Consider the following 23,544-nt stretch of genomic DNA (forward strand, 5'->3'; position numbering starts at 1 on the left):
AACAACAATGAGATATCACCTTACTTCAGTCAGAATGGTCCTTACGAAAAAGTCAAAAACAATAGATGTTGGTGTGGATGCTGTGAAAAGGGAATGCTTATACACTGTTGGTCAGAATGTAAATTAGCTCCACTTTTATAGATAACAGTATGGAGATTTCTCAAAGAACTAAAAGTAGATCTACCATTTGATCCAGTGATGCCACTACTGGGTATCTACCCAAAGGAAAAAAAAAAATCATTATATCAAAATGATACCTTCAATTGTTTGTTTATTGCAGCACAGTTCACAATTACAAAGATATGTAATCAACCTAAGTGCCCATCAACCAAGGAGTGGATTAAAAAAAAGTGATTCATATATACCACGGAATACTTAGCCATAAAAAAAGATAAAATAATGTCTTTTGCAGCAAACTTGGATAGAACTGGAGGCCATTATGCTAAGTGAAGTAACGCAGGCATGGAAAAACCAATACTGTATGTTCTCATTTATAAGTGGGAGCTAAGTTAGGGATATGCAAGGGCATACAGGTGGTATGGTGGACATTGGAGCCTCAGAAGGAGAATGAGAGGGTGTAATGGAAGTAATGGAAGTAAAACTACCTATCAGGGGCAATGTACACTATTTGGGTGACAGGTATATTAAAACCCAGATATCACCTTTATACAATTTATTAATGCAACCGAAACTACTTCTACCTCTAATTCCATAAAAAAAAAATAATAAAATAAATAACATTTTAGCAACATAATTTGAAAAATGGAAACTTTTCTTTATAGACTAACAGTAGTCTTTAGAAAAGCATTTCTGACTTTCTGCTTTCTAAACATATTTCCTATTTTTTCACAAGCTCTTATCCTATTCAGAAGTCATAGACAAGAGAATAAATGGTCTATATTATCCACATCATAAACTTGTAGCAATAGATCTTCCAAATAAGAAGGTGGTCAAGCCAAAGATTTCTTTTACCATCTTGATCTAAGTTAAGTAGTAGGCCTGGGCGCTTGACAAATATTTGTTGGATGGATAAATAGATGATTTATATGTGAGTTCTGAATTTTCTGTTTAAAACTTTTTTACTTGAGTAATACATGTTCATTTTATAAAAATTATATAGGTATTTAAAAGGAAAAGCATATATAACCATGTACCCAAATTTAAGCTATTTAACATGTTAACATTTTTATTTTTATTATAAACTATATATCTATATATTTTTATAAAAATGAGATCACAGTATACCTACCATTTAATTACTTGTCTCTTCACTTAATATATTGTGAATCTCTGTCAATATTAATAAATATGCTTCCTATCATTGTTGAATAGCTACATAAAAGTAGAAAAAACACAAAAATTTGGGTATTTTGTAGGTTTCCTAGGCCTCAGTTTCCAAGTCATATTCAATAAATACGGTGGCATTATTCTCTGTACATTAAAATAATAAAACTGGGTTTGTGGAAAATATTATTGAGATAGGCTAAGAAGATAATTATTACTGATAACTTGAACCCTACTTTAGTGGAGAAAAGTAATTTGTCTCAATTCTGCATAAACTTGAGGCTCTGCAATGCTTAAAGTTATCTTGAAATTTATTATCTTCAGTAGTTTAATTATGCCCCTTCTGGCTTATTTGCAATTTAGTACAAAATCTTTTTATGGTGTGCAAAGAATCCAGATTCTAATGGGACTGTCATAAACACAGATTGGTTGGGTATTACAAATAAGTTATAGCAGCTGGAAGGGGGACCTTCTTCCCTCCTAATGTTTGAGGGGGCCCAATAACCAGCACCCTCTTCTCCCTGGCTGACTTCTGATGATTGAGAAGTCCCTAGAACACCTCCTTCTTCTCTGGGGAGGAGGAAGTAGGGGTCGTGGCTCAGCACAGTTAGTCTGATAAGTTTGGTTCACATTGATTGAGTGCTTTACAATTTTTGTATGTCATCTCATTTGATTCAGGAAAATGTCAATATGTCAATTCAACAAGCACATATTGAACATTTACTAAATGTCAGCCACTATGCCAGATTCTAGGGTCACAAAACTTTAGATTCACTTAGTCCTTGCTTTCAAAGCTCCTAGTCTGGAAAGACAAGAAGTTACAAAAGCATTTCCTCACTATGTGTTTTAGTTAAGATTCTTCAGGTTGCAAGTCACAAAAACCTGTTTAAGCTAGCTTCAGCAAAAGGTAAATTTGTTCATTTGGTGCTAGCAAGTATCCAGAATCTTCATTAAGCCTAGTGTTTCAAAGGGCTGTCTCCGAATCGGGCGGGCAAAGACAGCACAGCTCTCTCCCCAGGGGCAGGCAAGCGCACTGGCGGCACACTCACGGGGCACCTGTGACTTGGAGGCCCCTTTCTGTCAGTGGTGCTTCCCTCCTGCTCAGTCCACCCTGAGCAGGATCTTGAATGCAATTGTTGGTTTGCTGTCCTGTTGAAGCTAACCAGTCCTGAAAGGATTATTTTACTTGTGATCTTAATACCCCCCATTATGCATAATCACAGTAAATGTAGATGGACCAGACTCACTGACGGATAATCAAAACTCAGCTAGGTATTGTTTGCAAGAGTCATACTTAAAACATGTGCTATTGAAAGGCAGAAAGCAAACGAATTTTCAAAAAAAAAAAAAAAAGGTAAATTTGTTATAAATCTATGGGGACCTCTCACAAATCCAAGAAGGAATGCACCTGAGCCCTAGGCACGATGTGGACCTAGGTGCTGAAAGGCCATTGAGAATTTCCATTCGTTGTGTGTTCCCTTCTATGCATTATGTCATTTTTCTCTCTTTATGGGCCTGTTTCTTCTGCTAGTCACAGTCACATGGTGGTAAAAGTATCTACCAACCAGTCCAGTCAGCAGAGGAGCCAATCTCTTTCGTTCTAAATTCGTAAGGAAGGATGTTAATTGTCCAAGCTTGGTTCAGGTGCCTCCTGATCCAATCACCTGTGGCCAGGGTCACTTTATAGAGGCAGGATGGGTGCTGAGCAGAGTTCAATAAGTGTCCACTATGCTGAGAATCACAGAAGTGCTATGGGTTAATGAGGAGGGAACCTCTTACCCTGTCCCTTCTATGTTCAAGGCATTATGAAAGATGAAAAGATGAATAAAACGCACAACTAACTCTAATATAGGACAGAGTATGATGTGATATGCACCATCTCAGAGATACAACATGCTCTGTGAGCACATTGTGGGCCAGGGGGATAATTCCAATGGGAGAAAGGAGAGTGACTCTTGAGTTCAGACTTAAAATGAGTCTTCTATTAATAATAAGAGGAGCTGGGTAGGTAGCTAGGCAGGTCATTCTACGTAAAGCTAATAGGCCCAATAAATGACAGCACATATATTGAGAAACAGCCAGGAGAATGTGTGTGAGCAGACAATGACACAGATGAGCCTGGAGGGTGGGCTGGCCGGGTCGGAAAGGGCATTGCAAGCTGCAGTGGTGTAAAGCCCTTGGCAGCCTTGAAGTAGAGAGATCCCGTTAGATCTGCATTTTAGAAATAGCAGGAGGATTAGACCTTGCTTTTGGAAAGCCGCCAGTAGGAGTAGTATTCCCTTCTATGTTTTCTCCTTTAATGGATATTGTCTTAGGTTAGGTGTCTTCTGGGGTTTTTTTCTTTAAGATGACTTTCACTGGATCAGCCGTTATGGCCCAACCTGGTTTCCCATCTGCCCAGGTGCTCTCTCTTACCTTGCTCAGAAATTTTCGGGTATCTCACAAGGAGTTCCACTGTTAGGCTGCAGTAGCAGCATCTGCAAAGTGCAGCCGTGCTCAGGTGGAGCCTCCACCTCCAGACGTCCAGGGGAAGGAACGATTTGAGCATTTAGTCTAGCAAGTAAATCTCAACCCAGGAGAAGAACAGGACATTTAGGCATATATAAAAAAACAAAACAAAACTGTGTTTTAGGTTTGTGTCTCTACAATGACAATCTAAAGGTTGCAGGAAGGGGCAAGTTACAGCTTCCCCTGACACTCCTGTGACCATCATAATCTCCTCTGAAACAGGGGATAAGTGGGCGTTAGCTACAGAATATGTGCCCCCCCCATATCAATAAGAAAGTCGATCGGCTTGTTACCCATTGTCATTCATATCTGGGGCTCGTGGGGCAATTTGGTGACAGATTGCTCCAGGTCAGTTGGAGCCCTTGGGCTTTTCTATTCTTCATCTATATCTCTCCCCTCCACTTCTACCATCTGAGTTGAGGGGTCTTATCTTTCTTTGTCACCTTCTCCAGTTTGGGGCTTTTTATTTTTAGTATCCCTCTTCTTTGCAACATGCACATTGATCCTTTTTCAAAGGAGGGCCTCTTCTCTTATCTTTTGAATCCTCCCTTTCTCGCTTTCCCATGGGTTTGGTGGTTGATCAAGCACAGCGGCCAGCAAGACAGCCTGTTGCTTTACCTTCCTTTGTTCCCCTGCATCCTCTCTGTTGTTGTAAACCTCAAAAGCAAGCTCCATCAAAGGTGAGATTGGCAGCCCAAGGACCCTGTCTACATTCTGCAGTTTTCTCCTGATATCTGGGGCACTGTGGCTGATAAAGGTCATATTTACCAATCTCTGATTCCTGGGGGCCTCAAGATTGGCATCAGTGTATTTTTTATATGCCTGATATAACTGTTCTAAAAACTGAGTGGGGTTGTGTTGAACTTCCTGAACTTTATCTAGGCTTTCAATTGTGGGATTCTTTTTTTTAAACCCTCCAGAATACAATTTTATAATGCTCATGCCAGGGCAACCCCCCGTTGTTGACATCCCAGTTTGGCTCAACCATAGGGACAGCGTCAGTAGATTCAGGGCGGTTGCTTCTATCCTCAAGGTGAACCAGATGGGCTTTCTCACTTGCATTTTCAATAACCCTACAGCATTCCTCAGTCATGAGTAAACATTCATTAATGCTTAGATATCAGCCCAGGTGGGATGATATGTTAAAAAAGATGGAAGAAAATAACTTGGCCATGTGTCTAGGGTATCCTGAGAAGAGGGCTTATTATTTTTCCTGTTAAATATGTCCAAGGTGGGAAATGGGGAGTGTACACACATCATACCCACTGGCTGTCCATTGGCATTTAGCCCTCCAATTAGGAATTGGCCAAGTGGAAACTGCCCTGCTCAAAGAGGCCCAGCCTCCGGGCCAAATTGGGTACCCTGTTGAGTACAGGATGGTGAGACCATATCCTGACTTCCCTGACTTTTATCCATGGGGAAGGGGCTTGTCCCACTTCTGTACCCTGACCCCTGTACAGAAGTGGGTCCAGCAGGGCATCTGCCTGGCAAGGAGGCAGGGGTTCAGGTGCCTCCGCAGGTGTTGGCTAAGGGGTGCTGGCAGCATGGCAGAAAGATTCAAAGCACTGATCAAAAGTTCATCCTCCTTCTCTAATCTCTTAAACTCTAATACTTTTGGCTTGAGTTTTGCCCAGACCGTATTACAAGAGAAAATTATCTTTTATGCTTTATTTGTTCACAACTGGAAGCGGTCCATGGAGAATGCACCCCAATGGGCTGCATTCAGCGATTGAATTTGAGTTTCCCAGAGCTGGCACACTCACACACAAAATGACATAAATGTTCACACAAAGAACAAAATTCAGTTCCTGCAGAACAGAACAAAAGTCTAATAATTCCCTCAACTCTCCCAAATGAAGGTCCCTCTTTTCAATATCCAACAAAATGCAAAAGGAGAGCTAGAGAATCATGAGCTCAAGTGTCATGGTGACTCACCCAGCAAATGCAAAACCTAAAGCAGACCGAGACCGGTATGTTTCTCCACTCCAAGCAAATTTGCGCCAAAGGCAATTGACACTAACAGGAAAGGAAGCAACGAGGGGTGTCCCCCAGGCAAGATGGCCGAGCAGCTGCAGGGACCCCCATACACTCAGTTCCCAGCCATGGGCACAGTGTCCTGCTGTAGTTGCCAGAATTGTTGAATCCTAAATTTAGGCTCGTGTACCAGATGCAGACCTAAAGCCAAACACTGTGATACTGTTACCAAAAGCTCAGCACTTGTTCTCAAAACAGGCCGCATCAGAAGAATGAGAACAAGTGGTTTAAGGAGGAAGGAAAGAGAAGTTTTATTACTTTACCAGCAAAGGAGGAGGATGGAGACTGCTGTCTGAAATGCCGTTATCCTAATAATAAGCACAAATACAGAGCTTTTAAAGGTGCTTTCTCAGCTTAGAGTAGTTACTGTCCAGCTATAGTTGATGATTCCAAAGGTCCCATCTGCTGAAGACAATCCCCTGGCCTCCACCCAGGACTCCCTTTATCAGGTCTGGGCTGAGCCTTCTCCTTTAGCACAAATAACAAAAGACTTACCCTACCCCTCCCAACCACTGGCCTGAGGTAGGGATGCAGGTTTTAGTTCCCAAAAAGGAGTGGAGGATGTTTTAAAGAGACAGAAAATATTTTTGCCGGGTTTTTTTGGTGGTTTTTTTTTTTTTTCAGGCCATTCCCTCTGTTACAATACCAGTGCTTGGAGACAGAAAAAGGTTTGTTAGATTTGGCCAAAATGAGAAGACAGGAGAACAAGATCTCTCAGATCTGTCTTAACGAAAGGATGAAATAAGGAGTTTTATGTAGCTAGGGAGTAAGGGAAGGGATTTTAGGGAACCAAGGGTGAAGTCTGTGTTTTTTTTGGCCTTAGTTAACGTCTTGAGTAATTAGACTTCTGAATGTCAGCAGCTAACTTTTTTAAAGGCATTTATTCTTTTTGTAAAACAAACTCATAAATTTTTTTGTGACCCCAGAATTCTCTCTTCTTCTTGTCTAAAACAGTGGTCCCCACCCTTTTTGGCACCAGGGACCATTTTCATGGAAGACGATTTTTCCATGGAGGGGAGAGGAATGGTTTCAGGATGATTCAAGCACATTACATTTATTGTGCACTTTATTTCTATCATTATTACATTGTAATATATAGTGAGATAATTATACAACTCATCATAGGTTGGGGACCCCTGGGCTAAAGAAACAACACACCAGCAGTTAATGATTATTTTGAGAATAAGAGGTGCTGGGCACGAAACAAGCAGTTAACATGTGTAAGTAAACAAGGGCCTAGTCAAATTTTTACATTATTTTAACCCTTAAAAAAATACTGGGGTACTAAAATCTCAAGGGGCTAACATTATGATTGCTTCTGGAAAGAGAGGCACCTCTTCCGTTTGCCTCTGTGCTTCCCACTGTGCCTGCCCTCCTGCTCTGCACACTGTGTCATTTGAATGTTGTTGGCTGGCTGGCGGGTCTGAATCCTGATGCAATTTCCAAACCCTCTCTCCCCAGGATGTATTTTCCTCATTCATGAAAATGAAGTGCTGCCACTTCACAGTCCCATAAAGAGAGAAGGCTGATACCAGGCCAGGAAAAAAAGGCAACAGCTCAAGATTATCATTTTTTTAAAAAGATCGCTCTAACTTTCAGTAGATGAAAAATGCGTATTTGCAATTCATTGAAGGCAATGAGTAGTCTGTTCTTAAGTTACCATGGCAACTGCTCAATTAAGTGAGAAAAAATGAAGAAATAAATGTACTATAGTTGCTCTTGAGCTTAACATTCTTTAAAAAGGGAAAAAAAGAAAGAAAGTAATATGTGTGGTGAGTTATTTTCCCACAGGCTTTCCTAAGATTTTGTATTCTCTGCTTTGCATTTTAACCAGCATGTACTGTTCATCTGTTCCAGGCTGGGCTGAATGCTAGAGTTGTCATTAGCAGTTAGAACATGAGCCTCAGATTTCACCTCAGAATGCTCCTTGGTAATGTTTGCTTACACCCAGCTTCCACTGAAGGCTTCTTGGACAGAATTTTAGGGTGATGGAGTGGAGCCTGCATCAGAAGAGTAGGTGGGAGTAGTGGGTGGGTTTGAGCACTAATTTTGGCTCCGAACTTATTTTATAACCTTAAACTAGAGACATGACTTTTCTGAAGACGTGAATAATAGCTCCTTCCTTGACCATACTAAGAAACAAAGGATATAATAACATGTTACATTTGTACGAGAATTTACTGTTTACAAGATACTTCCAGTGTCTCATTTTCTCTTAGCAGTGGCCTCTGGAGTGGCCATTGTTCTCTCCACTTTAGACCAAAGGAAACCTCCAGGCCATGCTCTACACAGAATCTAGAGTGGTCTTTATAAAAAGCACAAAACTGATCAAGTCACTTCCCAGATTACAGCCCTCTGATGTCTTTCTTGCCATTGCTCTTGGGATAAAACCTGAGCCCCTCCCCACAGCCCATGAGGCTCTGCCTGACCCTCAGTGCACCACCCTCTCAGCGGTCTGAGCCCAGCCTCCCTGGCTTGCCGTCAGCTTCTCTAAGGTGAGTGCTCCTCCTTCTGGCCTTTGCATCAGCTGAGTGTTCTTCCTGGGACATGGTTGTCTTTCCCCACCCGCCCTCCCCTTCCTTGCCTTCCCCACTTGGCCAACTTAGAGTCCACACTCCAGCCCAGTCCAGATCAGAGCTCCTGTTTTAATTTTCCTAGAACCCTATACTTTATACACATGCATATTTAATATATATTACTTACATGGTTACCTAATATCAGTCAACCAGGCACCAACCCCATGAGGAGAGGGGCTGTGTTTGTTTGCCTGCCATTGTGCCCCCAGCCCGGGGCGTGGTACCTGACAGGCCCTCAGTGTTGAACAAAGGCCTTGCTGATGTTACCAAAAGCACAGAGCAGAGTTTGGACCCAGACCCAGTATCCATAGTCCATTTTGTGCTGCTGGAACAATACCACAGACTGGGTGATTTATAAAGAGCAAAAATTTAATTCTCACAGTTCTGGAGGCTGGGAAGTCCAAGATGAAGGTGCCGGCATCTGGTGAAGGCCTTCTTGCTCCATCCTCACATGGTGGGAGGCAGAAGAGCAAGAGAGAACCTACATCCACAAGCCCTTTTCATAGTCACAATAACCTATTCATAAGGGAGGAGCCCTCGTGATCGGGGATTAAGTTTCCAACACCTGAAGGGGACAAAAACATTCAAACCATAGCACCTAGGTTTTTAGAGGTCAAGTGCTTTTTCTAACATACCACACTGCATTGCAGGTAGTAGAAATGCAAATATTCTCTACTGTGTAAAGCACCATATAAATACAAGACATTGATATCCAAAGAAAATACAGTGGCTTCTGTGGGACCACATTAACTTAGATGTGGACATGGAACAAACCGTAGCTCTCCCCAAATATGTATTAACATACTGATGTGTAGAAAATAGTATGAAGTTTCCTCATTTATTCATTCATGGATAAGAAAAAGCTGGGGAGTCTTTGGAGTCCAATCCCCTGGTTCAGGCGTCAGCTCTCCAACATGCCAGCGGTGTGACATCGGACACTGTGTCACACCCTCCCGAGCCTCACTTTCCTTCCTTGTAGAATGGAGGCTCCTGATTACTCCTTCACGGGGTTCCTGTGAGGAGCATATTCACAACAACCAGCATCCCTCTTCCACCCTCTAGATGTCTTTTCTGCTCGGGGCGTGCTGCACAGTAACGAGGAGAATGAGAGCAGGGAAAACATGTTGGGGGTCCAAAGCTGATGATTTATAAATGTGCTTCTGTGAAGCTGATGTTCAAAGGTGTAAGTCATTTTCAGCATACCATAATTATTTTATAGACCACTTAGTTCACACATGGGAATTCCATGCCTGATTTTTTTCTAAATAAATACTAATGTATCAAATCCATGGCAAAGTCTTCTCCATATTTACTCCTCTTTAGGGCTTTTAATTCTTTAATTTTAGTACTTTTAATAAAGAGGAGACATGAAAAGGCATTGATGAGAAGGATTGATTCCACCCTGTGGAACATTGCCATGGTTCTTTAAAGTTTTGGATCTTGCAACTTCAGAGGAAGAGGCCACTCTGAACTCATAAGGTGTGTCTGAGAAGGCCAGGCCTGGCCCCTCCCGAGGTGGAGTGGTTTCATAAACAGGAAGCACACTCTGCATTTATATCGTCCCTTTCTCCTCATACCTTATCCGGTCCTCCCAAGAGCGTCATCACGTAAGTGGGAAAGGGATGGTGATGCCCCTATCATGAGTCAGCAAAGGAGGCAGAGAACAGCGGTGGCCACTCTGGAATGTTTTCAGAGGAGGGGCGTGAGTGCTGAGGTTGGGTCACAGGGGAGTTCAGAGGCCTGGCCTGGGACCACAATAGTGTAGCAAGGCCCTGGGCTTATAAATGGAAAGCATGTTTATTCAAACTGGGGGGGGGGGGGTTGCACCATGGTGAAACCATGGAAGTGGCACTTGCAAAAGCTGTAAAACTCTGCTTTGCTTCTTTCTCTTATACTCCCTTTATTTTTCTATTCTGAATATTTAGTATGGAAAAAATTGATAAAACTTCACCCCAAGGCAGGCCACTGCTAGCCCATGTGGTAGGTTTGTACAAATTAGAAAAAAAGACCCCCTCTAGGCAGATACATCTGTGGAGACACACAGGTTGGTGAGTGGATTCAATCTCTACTCAGCCTCTTAGCTAAGAATATTTGTGCAGTGCACAACCACAGAGCTGTACGTGACAGCTGTGCCTTGGGGGCAGTCCTCCAGCTTCAAGCCATGGGGAAAGGGCTGCATTTGCTCCGTGGCAGGGGTCCACCCCTCCATTTTGAATGTCCCAGTTTTTAAGGGTTAACCCTCATGCAGGCTGCCTTACCTGAGCCTCTTTTATTTCCACATTTGGTGGTGGTTTTCTTTCTTGGTTACCGCATCATATATGCGGGACTTTCAGAAGTAGAAAAGAGCAGGCCAGTTTCCTTGGCTCCTGCATCTGTTTGTGTTTTGGTACCAGGCTGAATGTGTACTTTGCCAGATGATGTCATCGTGCCATTTAAATATTCTCCAAATGCTCTTTGCTAAAGGCTTTTCAAAAGACAGTAGAATATTTCTCTTTACCTGCTTTGAAGCTTTGTGCTGAGAGTTTTCAGACAAAGACGAGCAATGAAGGCTGGCTTTCAAATTCAACACATTTCCAGAAGGCACAGAGCTAGGCCAGGTCACTCTGTTAGCCATCCTGATAGCTGTCTTCTGCATTGCCTTGGGAAAACTATAGCAGAGAGCCAAAATGGAAAAGGTAAAAGTCCTTTGACTAAATGATTTTCACGTATCGTTTCAAAATAAGAAGTGCTGTGTATAGTTAACTGTTGCTGTGTCACTGCCTAGAATTTAGTTGCTTAAAACAATGTTGATTATTTCTCTTGAGAAACTAGGGTTGGCTGGGCTGTTCCACCGATCTAGGCTGGGCTTAGCTGATCGCAGCTCACTCACATATTCACAGGGTGATGGCCAGTTTTATGTGTCAATTTTGCTAAGCTATAGTACCTAGTTATTTAATCAAATACTAATTTCGGTATTGCTGTGAAGGTGTCATATAGATGTGATTAATAGCTATAATCAGTTGATTTTAAGTAAAGGAGATTATCCCCGATAACCCCGTTGGGTCTCATCCACTCAATTGAAAGGCCTGAAGAGCCAAAGTGGGGTTTCCCAGAGGAAGAGGGAATTTTGCACGTGGCCCACAGCGTCAGCTCTTGCCCAGGAGTTTCCAGCCTGCCAGGTTGATTTCAGGCTCGCCTGACCAACCCCTACAATTGTGTAAGCCAGTTTATGTCAATAAATCTCGTAGATATAACTATGGACACAGACATAAGTAGACAACTGGTTCTGTTTCTCTGATAAAATCCTTACTGATGTATGTGGTCAGCGGCTGTGTCAGCCAGGACTTCACTGGTCTGGGCATAGCCTCAGCTGGTATGACCCAAACTCTGCTCCACGTGGTCTCTCGTGCTCAAGTTCTGTGGCAGTGACAGGGGCCCAAGAAGGGAGGAAGCTTACAAAATTCTTGAAGTACAGCCTTGGGACTGGCACACTGTAACATCTTCCTCATTCTATTGGCTGAGCAGCAAGTCACAAGAAGGGCACAGGTTCAAAAGTGGGGAAAAGTACTCCCCTCTGGATGAGTGGATCTGCAGAGTGACATTGTAGGGGGCATGAGTACAGGGAAAGCTGAAAACCTGAGGCCACAGTAGCCATTGATTGACCACAGACTGCTTGGTACAATGGTGCAGAAAAGGACAAAACTTTTTTTAGCTACCGATGTGCCTTATTCCTCTCCTTAAGGTAGGTAAAACTATAAAGTAAAATATTAATAGCCTTAATTTTCGCACTTATAAATGAAGGATAGTAAAGTCCTACCTAGTGATATTAGCATGGGAATAATGAGATAGCTTTGAAAGCATCTGCTGCAGTACCTGCTGGGAGTTCAGCAACTAATACATCCTTTTTCCAGCAGTGCTTGTGCACCTACTGCATGCGTGAAAAAAAAGAAGACAAAATATATTGGAAGCACAGGACCAGAAATTTTATTTAAGTATTTTAGGGGGGTCAATATGTATAGGTAAAAACTATTTTCAATAGAATATATTTATTTGACAAACAGTTTAGTGTATATTTGATAATTCTAATACAGTTTTGAATTTGTAAGGAAAAAAATACCTTATGAACACAAACACAACCGAGTCCCCATGATTTGTCTTCATGACTTTGAATTTTCTTACTTTAATGGCACATTTAGAAGATAGTTTAAAAAGTTGGTGCCCAGGTTTTGGAATTAGACCTGAATTCAAAGCCCTGCTCACACACTTTCCAGCTCTACGACTGGGGCACATCCCATTACCTCCAAGACACAGCTTCAAGTAAGTAAAGTAAGGACAGTAACATCTCCTTCAGCAGGCTGCTGCAGTGAGCAAATTAAATGAGATGATACTTAGTAACTGTAGTGATTGTTATTATAACCAATATCGTATGATGATGGAAACATTAGTTTAGGATTTAGGATGCATTGAAATGCTTTTTTTATTGTATCCACTGCCCACCTACTCCACCTGTTGGTACTTTTCCCTGAAAACTATAACGGTGCGATAGCACTGACCTTCGCTGCCCCAGCACACCGGGGCTGATTAGAGACATAGCTTCTGTGCCTGGGGTAGTATGGAGGTTTGTCTATAGAACTTGGGGATCTTAAAGCTTATCCCCAAAGATCGTTGATACAAAGGAAGTATTGTCACATAGGGTGGCATTAAGTAAACAGCCCACAACAAATTAAGTTGATAATAGTGAAGATAAAGTAGTCCTAATTAGTAATGAAAAAGCAAGAATAACCGCAACAAAGCATCCTTCCTGGAAATTAGAAGATTTCCAGTTTCAGCACATGCTACGCTCTGTAGGAGCATTGAATGTTGTTGGGTCTTGTACAGTGGCCAGATTCTTGGGAGAATACTGAGTTCTCCAAAAGCTCTAAAAACATGCTGATTTTAGGTTATGGATTCCAAATATTCTTAACCCTTAATAACTTTTTTATTAAATTAATGACAAATGCCTTTTAAATGTAGGCAAAAAATGAAATTCTGTATATTCGCACCATTATTCACTAAGCAAGGATTTTGCAATTTTGAATAAGTTCAACGGGATTCAGTGAGCTTGTTGCCACTTGCAAGTAACCTAACTGAAATGACCACAATCAATTAAAGATGTTTTCTCCTTTATCCACAGTCCAGAGGTAGATGGTGCCAGGGTTAGTCCAGCAGTGGCACAAAGTCACACAGGACCCAGGCTGTTTCCCTCTTTCCTATCTGCCCTCCTTAGCACACAGGCAATGCCTCCCTTCCAGGTCGCAAGGTGGCGGTGGTGGCTCCAAATGTGGCATCTCGCACAACCACTTAAAAAGCTAGAGTGGGAGAGTGAGGCTGACCCTCCCCATGTGTGTCTCTCTTTTTTAATAGGGAAAACATCTTTCTCATAAAGTGCACCAAAGTATTGCTTTTCGCAACCTCTTGGCCCAGATTTGGTCACAAACCCATACCCACAATGCAAAGGAGGATGAGAAAGCAAGGATCTGGCATCTTCAGCATCCAAAAGGGCAAGTGGGCTCTATGTGCAAGAAAAGAGGGAGGAGGCTGCTGACTAGGCATCCAAGAGTGTCTGCCAAAGACATCATCGAGGGAGGCAGATGGGGGGGCCTGGAAGAGCTCTGGAGCCTCCCATTCCACCTTCACTGATAGTACCTCCATTCCTGTCTGTTTTAGATATTAGGCTTCCATATGAAATTCTGTTTGAATAAAAGCTTCCATGGATAAAGTTCATTTGCAAACCTTTGTTTTGGCACACACTCAAATACCTCATATACTCAGTGAGTCAGAACTGACTGCTCACTGTTACGTTCCCAGCACCGGGAAGAGTGCTAGGGTATAGCGGAAGTTTGTGTGTATTCCCTATTACTGCTATAACAAATCACCACAAACTTGGTGGATAAAAAGGACACAACTTTATTATCCTATGGTTCTGGAAGTCAGGCGTCCAAAATGAGTTTCCCTGGGCTAAAATCAAGGTGTCAGCAAGATTGCATTTCCTTCTGGAAGCTCTAAGGGCAAATCCATATCCTTGCCTTTTCCAGCTTCTAGAAGTTGCCCACATTCCTTGGCTTGTGGCCCTTCCATCAGTGGCATCATCCTCACCCTGCTTCCAGCATCACACCTCCTCTGACTCTGACCCTCCTGCCTCTTTCTTATAAGGACCCCGATGATTATATTGGGCCCATCTGGATAATCCAGGATGATCTCCCCATCTCAAGATTTTAACTTAGTCACATCGGCAAAGTCCTTTTTGCCATGTAAGGTAACATATTCACAGGTTCCAAGGATTAGGACATGGGCATCTTGGGAGTGGGGTTATTATTCTGTTTACCACAGAACTCAATAAATAGTCATAGAACTGTTGAATGAACAGTAGAATCTTGGCATTGGAAGCTTCTTTAGAGAGCTCTAGCCTTCTACAAGGTCTAAGAATCTCTTCAATGACGAATAGTTATTCTGCCTCTGCGTGAATACCTGTTATGCTGGGGGCTCTTACAAATCAACCTTTCCACGATTGGACAGCTGTGGACCTTAAAGAGTTAGACCTTTCTTCCTCATATTGCTTCTGCCCTTCTTCCTTTTGGAGAAATCTGATTGTGTCATCTACCTGACTACCCTTACCATATTTTGGAAAAAAAAAAAAACCTGTCTTCTTCTTCTTATTTTATATTTATTGATTGATTGATGGATGGATTGACAGAGTCTTGCTCTGTTGCCTGAGTTAGAGTACAGTAGCTTTATCACACCTCACTACAGCCTTGAACTCCTGGGCTCAAGCATTCATCCTGCCTCAGCCTCCCTGGTAGCTGGAACTACAGGCATGCACCACCATGCCCAGCTAATTTTTCTATTTTTTGTAGAGGCAGGTGTCTCACTATGTTGCTCAGGCTGGTCTGGAACTCCTGGCCTCAAGCAATCCTCCCACCTTGGCCTCCCAATGTGGTAGGATTACAGGTGTGAGCCACCGCGCCTGGCCTTACTTTCTTATTATAATCATTATTTACAAATATTTACTTAGCACATCTCTATGTTAGTCATTGTGGTGCAGAAAGGTAAAAGACAGCCCTGTCTTTGAGGGGGTTATAGGAAAAGTGAATCGTATACATAGAAAGTTAAATAACAATACACTTAAATGAGATCATCTCATAAAGTGCTTAGCATTGTGCCTGGCATACAGCAAGTGCTCCAAAAGTGTTCCCTGCTCTTATTGCTGTTATTACCACTCACACATGCTCTGGGCCAAATGGATGATGCACTGGGAGTTTGCTGAGGGAGCAGTGACTGGCGAAGGCTCGGGAGGAGAGGGGGTAGAAGAAGGGGCAGAACGTAAACAAACTTACGGCAAAGGAAGGCATTCCAGGCTGGGCAAACATAAGCAGAGGTCCAGAGGCCAGAGCAAAGGGGTCAAGTTCTGGGAAGATTAATTGACTCATTTATCTCATGTAGAGTTTATCTTAACTAGCGTGGACAAAACAGCATGAACTTGATACAAGTTGTAGATAGCAACTGCTCAGCACTCTCTCCAGGCTGTCTCCCCCTGGGCCCTTCTCAGACTTGCAGACTCTGATTAAAGCCCCATCACCTCAGGCCTAGATATTGTTTCTGGTGGGAAGAACATTTCTTTTGACCTGCCTCTTTGATTCCCAACTCCAGCCTGAATGTTGTCCTTCCCTCTACCTTGGCTCTATGTCCCACGGCCACTAACTAACCCTGTCCCACTCCCCACTCAGTTTTACCCTCTAGAGCCTCAGGGAACTGAACACACATCCAAGTCAAGGCGTAATGAAAGTCCAGGTCAGAGCTGGACTATTATAGATTCGGGAGTGGCCCGTGGAAAGCCGTTTGTTGCGTCTACCATAGCGGTAATCAAGAAGTGCCTGAGGCTGCAGAGAGGGCATTAGGGTACAACCGTGAGGAGCGGAGGAACTCAGAAGGGAATGGAATGGAGGAGGAGCTGCCAGAGCCCCTTGAGTCCTTCATCCACACCTACCTTCTCCCAGTCTTACTTCCTTTTTAAAGAAAGATGGTGGGACAAAGGACGCTGCCTCTGGGTCATCCTTTTCCCCCTGAAAAACATGTGAATATACATACAGTGTGTTTTATTCTAACATTATAATTGGTCTGATTTTCCATTTTGCTAAGAGTGTATATATGCTCTGTAATTCCTAGTGGTTGAAGCTAAGCTTTGCCACTTATTTCTGTTTTACAAGGAATTGGAAAACAAGGAGTTAATGTTGGCCATAGAGTCACCTCTCACTAGCCTTGGTAAGAAACCGGTGAGAGGTGACTCTATGGCCAACATTAACTTTAGATGAAAAAGGATCAGAATGGGAACTTTGCCCCTTCCTTTAAACCACCAGCCTCACAGAGCCCTGGCTAGCAATGGTGCCACATTTGGTGTAGAAAGAGAAGATCAAAGTGTTTCTTTCATAATTCTAGCAGAGAGTTGAGTTGGACACGTATTTGAGGTGGTAAAAATAGGAACTTATAGGAAAGCAGTGAGAAAAAAATTTTTTTCTTTAAAATTTCCCATTAGAGACACCAACATTTCAATTTATACATAAAAGAAGAAAAATACCATTCCTCCTAGAGAACTGGATCTGTAAACCACTGTTTAAAGCAGTTCATGTAGAGAACCTGCAATTTAATGCAACTAGAAAAGGTTAGCCCAGCGTCCACTGTATTTTTTAATCCTTGTTTACTCAATTATGTAAGTACTTCCATAGCAAGCAGGCCTCTAATTGCATGTACTTCAGTGAATGAGAAATGGGACTTGAGCAGAATAAATTCTTGGGTGTAACCAAATTACGTACCACTTCCCGTACGCTTTTTTTCAAATTGCCCATTACTTTAAATGATTTAGAAAAGAACTGTAAACACTCAAAACATTTTCAAGGACTGGTTTCATTTCTGATCCCTTCTGATAAAATGCAGTTATGTTTCCATTTTCCAATATTCTGCTGAAGGTACAAGGGATTTTGAAACTTCATTCATAGTTTACCAGTAAAACTTGTAAAATTCACTTTCAGATCATTTGCTAAGCATGAGGCAGCAGCAGTGCCTCTCTTAACAAATGAATTCATCTTTGTTTCTACTCACGTGGTGCAAGAGCATTTATAGTGACGCCCCTCCTCACTCGCTATACTCTGTCATCCTGCGCTTGATACACAAGTGTGTCATCTCATTCCATTTGGAGCAGCAGGAGGGAGGCTGAAGACCAGCTTGGGAGTAAGGGAGCCCAACCTGCACAAGTCACATAAGCCTTCTGAACCTCAGTTTCCTCATCTGAAAAATGGAAACTATCAAACTTGCCTACTTGTTAGTGTTTTTCTGAGATCAGGTGAGATTTGTACATGTTGAAAACACTCTAAATACTACCTAAATATTAGTTCTGGTAATCATTTTTTTAAAATTCTTTATGAGTCAAGCACAGTGGCTCACATCTGTAATCCCAGCACTTTGGGAAGGCAAGGTGGGAGGACAACTTTAGGCCAGGATTTGAGACCAGCCTGAGCAACATAGCAAGACTCCATCTCTACCAAAAAATAAAATATTGGCTGGGTGTGGTGATGCATGCCTGTGTAGTCCTAGCTACTTGGGAGGCTGAGGCAGGAGGATGGCTTGAGCCTAGGAATGTGAGGTTGCAGTGAGCTATGAGGGCACGACTTCATCTAGCCTGTGCAGCCAAGTGAGACCATGTCTATCCCACCAAAAAAAAAAAAAAAAAAAATTGTGTGTGAATTGTTTGCTTTTTTTTTAAACAGACATGAGGAAAGAATAAAAAAAAAAATCACTTTCAGATTACAAGATGGGGAAATAGCCTGGTCTCTTTTTGGTGGTTCTTTTTAAATTATTATTCTATCATTTTAAGATTCTGCTCCTCAGTGAAGTGAACTTTTCCATGAACTACAGGACATTTTTGGGCTCTACCACCCTGCTGTTACTTCTTTATAAACAGAGACATGAGCCACTAGGCCAATTTAAATAGAAATCTAGGAAAATCCTCATGTGCTAGCATTTCATGGTTCATGATTCTTCTAGAATGTGGGTTATCTGCTCAGAATTAGTTGCAGTAAAAAAAAGAAAAAAAAAAATTGGAATGGGCTACTCCTCACATTGTCTCAGAACCTAGGGAATCTCTTTGAAATCCTTTTTTTTTTTTTAATTTTGAAGTTGTTATCCGTGTTCAGTGTCAGAGAAAAAAAAAATTTTTTTTTTTGCCTCATTGTGAATTTTAGAGCAAAAAAATTATTTTAGGTGTAATATTTTATTGTTAAGTATGCTCCTTTCTCATAATGCCATAGGAAGCCATACATATTTTTATAACATGAAACACACACCACTGGTTAATACGAACAACTTTCTATGAACTAGGAAGACATCCCCAAAATGACCTACTTCTTTCTTCTCCCCTGGAGAACTTTAATTTCACGGCCCCCAAAAATGTTTTTAAAAACCAAAACGGTTTAATTAAGGAAGAACAGTAGGAATATGTGAAAACATTCCCACCTTCGATAGCAATAAGAGGATGGTGCTGAGGAAGCAGAGGTTAGCGTCAGAGAGCGGAGCTGAAAGCTCAGCCCACCTCTTGGACATGGGAAGCTCAGGCACATCCCCATCGTGTGGCACCTCAGAGCCTCAGTGACAGATTCTGCATCCACAGGGTCGCAGGGAGGATCCAGTGAGAGCGTATCTGCAAGCAGGCCCTCAGAGCTGTAAAGCACTATTGAAATAGCTATCTGCTTGTGGCAAAGCCACATGAAATTGGTCCTGTCACCAGGAGCACCCACTATGCTGTAATCAAAGCAGGTTGAAGAACATATTAATAGTTTCTTAAAATTGGTGACCCATCTGTGATGGTAAGTTGTTCTGTTTTGATTTCCCCCACCTAAAATTCAATAATTCAAAGAATTGGGAACGGCTGGGACTGGACAATCACATCTTTTTTTTTTTTTTTTTTGGTGAGACAGGGTCTCACTCTGTCACTGGGGCTGGAGTGCAGTGGCCTAATGATAGCTCACTGCAGCCTCCAACTCCTGAGCTCAAGTGATTCTCCTGCCTCAGCCTCCCGAGTAGCTAGAACCACAGGTGCCTGCCATCATGCCCAGCTAATGTTTTTATTTTTTTGTAGAGACAGAGTCTCACTGTGTTGCTCAGGCTGATCTCAAACTCCTGGGCTCAAGTGATCCTCCCACCTCCCTCTCAAAGCACCGGGATTACAGGCATGAGCCACTGCACCCAGCCAAGACAACCACATTTTAAAGTGGTGATGATGTGCACTCTGAGCCTAAAGGAAAACACACACACCCCAATTAGTTGCGCTTTCTACAAATAATGGTTCCAGAATCCAGCCTTGCAAAAGCAGTTTCTTGTTGCCTATGTGTCCATGTAGGGAAATAAAGTTGAGTGTGGATTACTTTTGTTCTCCTTATGGCTCTGGGTTGACTGGAAAATGAGGAATAGAGACAAAACAAATCTGTTATCAAAATCTGCAGTGTCCCACAAAGCCACTAATCCCATCTTGAGGTTTTGAATATGTCCCTTCAATAGGATTCTAGATTTCTCCCCATTAATTGCTAACATGTTACCCAATATGCAGCATCAAAAAGTTGTAGCAACCTGAGATTGTCTTTTTGTGGTGGTGGCTTTGCTGCAGCTTTTCCCACCTTTACCAGTATTAATCACATCATCGCACGCTGTGTCTTGGCTCCATACTTGTGGGTCATAAATGGCATTCACATAAAATCTGTGCCTGGATTTATACTGTCCCTTTTAGTTCAGAAGAGGTAGTATCCCATTTCATGCCCCCAAAACCTAGTTCAGTACTGTGGAAAGTCACCATTGTACACACAAAGCCTAGCTCCATACTGCAGACGTAAGGTGACAAAGGTCTGACTGGACGGAAAGTCACATCCAATCACATCACTTGGTAACACCAAGAAGCGCCCACAGGCACACGGAGTGGGACCCGGTGGTTAATGGGTTGAGTTTTCTCAGGTTGTGCCTCACTGAAGATGCAGCTGCAGAGAAGCTGGGTGTAAACCCCTTATCAGGTGTTTCCTGAATAAGCCCACTCACTACCTTTTGCTCCTTGTCCAGTCGACGTTCTGAAGTTAATGCCTTTCATGCAGAACACACCTAGCACTTGAAAAGAAACAAGCTTTAGTGCCTCTTAGCCTCTTTAGCATCTTTTTCACCAAAGCCAGAACTGTTTGCCATTCACCGCTAGCTTTTCTGTGTGTGTATGTGTGTGTGTGTGTGTAAGTGTAAGATACCAGATTAATTTTATTTACAAAAGATTCACATTGGAACCATGAAGTTTATTGAAAATCATTGGAAAATAGCACCTTCCAAATATCCCATTCGCCTGGGCTTTCATGGAGTCATCCCAGCTGAAGCAGCGGCCTAGACTGCCGTGAGCCCTCAGCAGCAGCTGGGGGATGGGTGCCCTGGCCAGGTGAGCGGAGGTGGGGGTGGGGGAGGAGGACACCACTGCACTTACTGGATTAAATCTGTAAAAGCTACGCAGTGTGGTCTCAGCCCATCCGTAACCTCACTAAGGACATGATGACATGGCTTTGGGCCCTTCACGTGACCTCTCTAAATATCAGTTTCCTCATCTGTAAAATGGGAGAGTGGGGAGGCAGGATTGGATTAGCTGGTCCCTATACGCCCAGCTCTGAAATGCACTGATTTCAGGAAGGGAAGTGGGAGGGCGGATGGGGGGGAGGAGGTGGGGGTGTTCACTGAGGAGTAATTCATGTTTTTTTCTAATCTTGGAAGAGAATTAATTAATGTAAACATGTCCCTGAATGACCACTCCATTGAAGAACTCTTCTCTCACATGGAATAGCTCTGGATACACAGGCAAATCTAAGAAGACAAGCAGTAAAATTGCCCTGAAGGTGTATGTTCTAAAAAGGATGGCAAGACTGTCCTTAAACAAGTGCTTTAAGGGCAGTTTACCTCAAGAGAGCGTTAATGCAGCCAAACAACCTCATTTAACTGACTCTCGCATCAAAGTGAATTAGAGGCAAGAGGCTGGTGTAAAGCCCCAGCCAGAGGCTGTCCCTGCAAAATGGTACAACCTCTATGGGGAGCAGTTTGGCAAAAATCTGTCAAAATCATAGATACATTTACTCTTTGGCCAGGCTGTACCCTCTCTTAGAATTTAGCCTACAGAAATAGGTGTATGAAATGACATTTATGTAAATCTATTCACTGTGCCACTTTTTCCAAAATAGTCAAAGACTGGAAACAACTCAATAGTCCATCAATAAAGGACTAGTTAAAAAAAAAATCAACTATGGTGCCATCCATACAATAGAATACTGTGCAGCCCATAACATTCTGTACTGATACAGAAAGTTCTCCAGGATATATTGATAAGTGAAAAAGCAAGTGGAAGAACAGTATTTTATAGAATAGTATTATATCATAAACCCATATGTATGTACAATAGAAGTGTGATACTTTTGTGTGTAAGAAGTGGAGATCATAAGAATATATATTAATAGTTAGGCCAGATGCAGTGGCTCACACCTGTTATCCTAGCACTCTGGAGGCCAAGACAGGAAGACAGCTTGAGGCCAGGACTTTGAGACCAGCCTGAACAAGAGCAAGACCCTGGCTCTACAAAGAAATAGAGAAATTAGCTGGGCCTGGTAGCACACACCTGTAGTCCCAGCTTCTTGGGAGACTGAGGCAGGAGGATGACTTGAGCCCAGGAGCTTAAGGTTACAGTGAGCTATGATGAGGCCACTGCACTTCCACCTGGGTAACAGAGCGAGACTGTCTCTCAAAAAAAAAAAAAAAAATATGTATATATATATATTTACATTCAAGTGTATCCCTGGAAGTTGTCTTTTATGCACCTTGAAAGAAATTTCTGTAAGTGGTTACCTATAAGTGGTGAGGGATTAGAAAAGTGATACAGATGAAGACATAGGTGGGAATAAGAATTCTCACCAAATGCCTTTTTATAAAATATTTTTCTGAATTTCTTTCCAACCACCATGGACTATTCTGTAAGGAATAGAGCATCTGTTTGATTAAAAAAATAAAATGAAAATTTTAAAGGCAGCCATCAGTAAAAGCTGGTCACTCCAACTTCCCTTATTTTATGCTTTGATTCAGGGATTGGCAAGCTATGGCCAGTGACTGGTTAAATAGTTGCGACAGGGACCATGTGGCTCACAATGCTGGAAATACTACCTGGCCCTTTACAGAAAAAAGTTGCCAAGCTTAGTTTTAAATTATGGAGTTATTCTCAAAACAGCTGTGACCACAGCTCTCGGTAAGCTGCCGATCCTGAAGGGTTTTGTCCTCTTGAAGCCAGCTTTTCTGTCCACAGATAGCTCGTGCACCAAGATGATGAGGCGGGCTCCTGTGCTGGTTAAAAAGAGAGTGTGGACTCTGGGGACAGACGACCCAGGTTTAAACCTGAGCTCTGTCCCTCCCTATTGTGTGACCTTCAGCAACTTCTAGAATTCTCAGTTCCTTCATCTGTAAAATGTCGTCCCTCTTAGAATTGTTTGGAAGTGTCTCTCTCTTAGAGTTGTTTGAAAGTTTAAGTATGTTAATGTTGGCCAGGAGTTTAGCACAATACCTGTTATTATTATCATCTGATAATTATGATGTTTTTTCACAGGGTGATGACCAGTTAAATGTATTTGAAGAGGATACCATGGGAGGTGAGTTCCCTTACTGATCATACCAACGTTTTCGTTTTAATACCTTTGAGCATGCCTTTTTTATTAAACACCAACTAATAGAAAATAAAATACCAACAATACCAAATACTTTTCCCTTAGCCAGGGAGCATGACTAACAGTGGACTCTTTGGATCTCTCCTGCCTTGGTCCACATAAAGAACCAAAGGGATGCATCCCTATGAGATGTGTTTCCTAACTGCCCAGAGAATATGACTCCTGAGATGCTCAATGAAAAGATGCTCTGGTCAAATATGTTTGAGAAACACTTAACATTCTATCCCCATTGGAAGAATCACATATATGTTAGCATAGCCAGGCTCCCACGAGTCTTGCAGTAAAGAGAGCTAACTTTAATTCAACACTTCAAACTTAATAGGAACACAAAAACTCATTTTCCTGTATAGTAATTACTTTTC

At 42.3% G+C, this 23,544-nt stretch overlaps 1 protein-coding gene across 1 annotated transcript in view; it reads left to right on the forward strand.

The window, feature by feature from the left end:
• The window catches only part of AK5 (adenylate kinase 5), a 250,772-nt gene that overhangs the window by 170,060 nt on the left and 57,168 nt on the right, over positions 1-23,544 (forward strand). Inside the window, exon 9 of the mRNA XM_069478103.1 lies at positions 23,065-23,107. Within this exon, the coding sequence (XP_069334204.1) occupies positions 23,065-23,107 (43 nt within the window). The remainder of the gene's footprint in view (positions 1-23,064; positions 23,108-23,544) is intronic.

The sequence above is a fragment of the Eulemur rufifrons genome, chromosome 8 (genome assembly GCF_041146395.1).
Source record: "Eulemur rufifrons isolate Redbay chromosome 8, OSU_ERuf_1, whole genome shotgun sequence".
Lineage (NCBI taxonomy): Eukaryota > Metazoa > Chordata > Mammalia > Primates > Lemuridae > Eulemur > Eulemur rufifrons.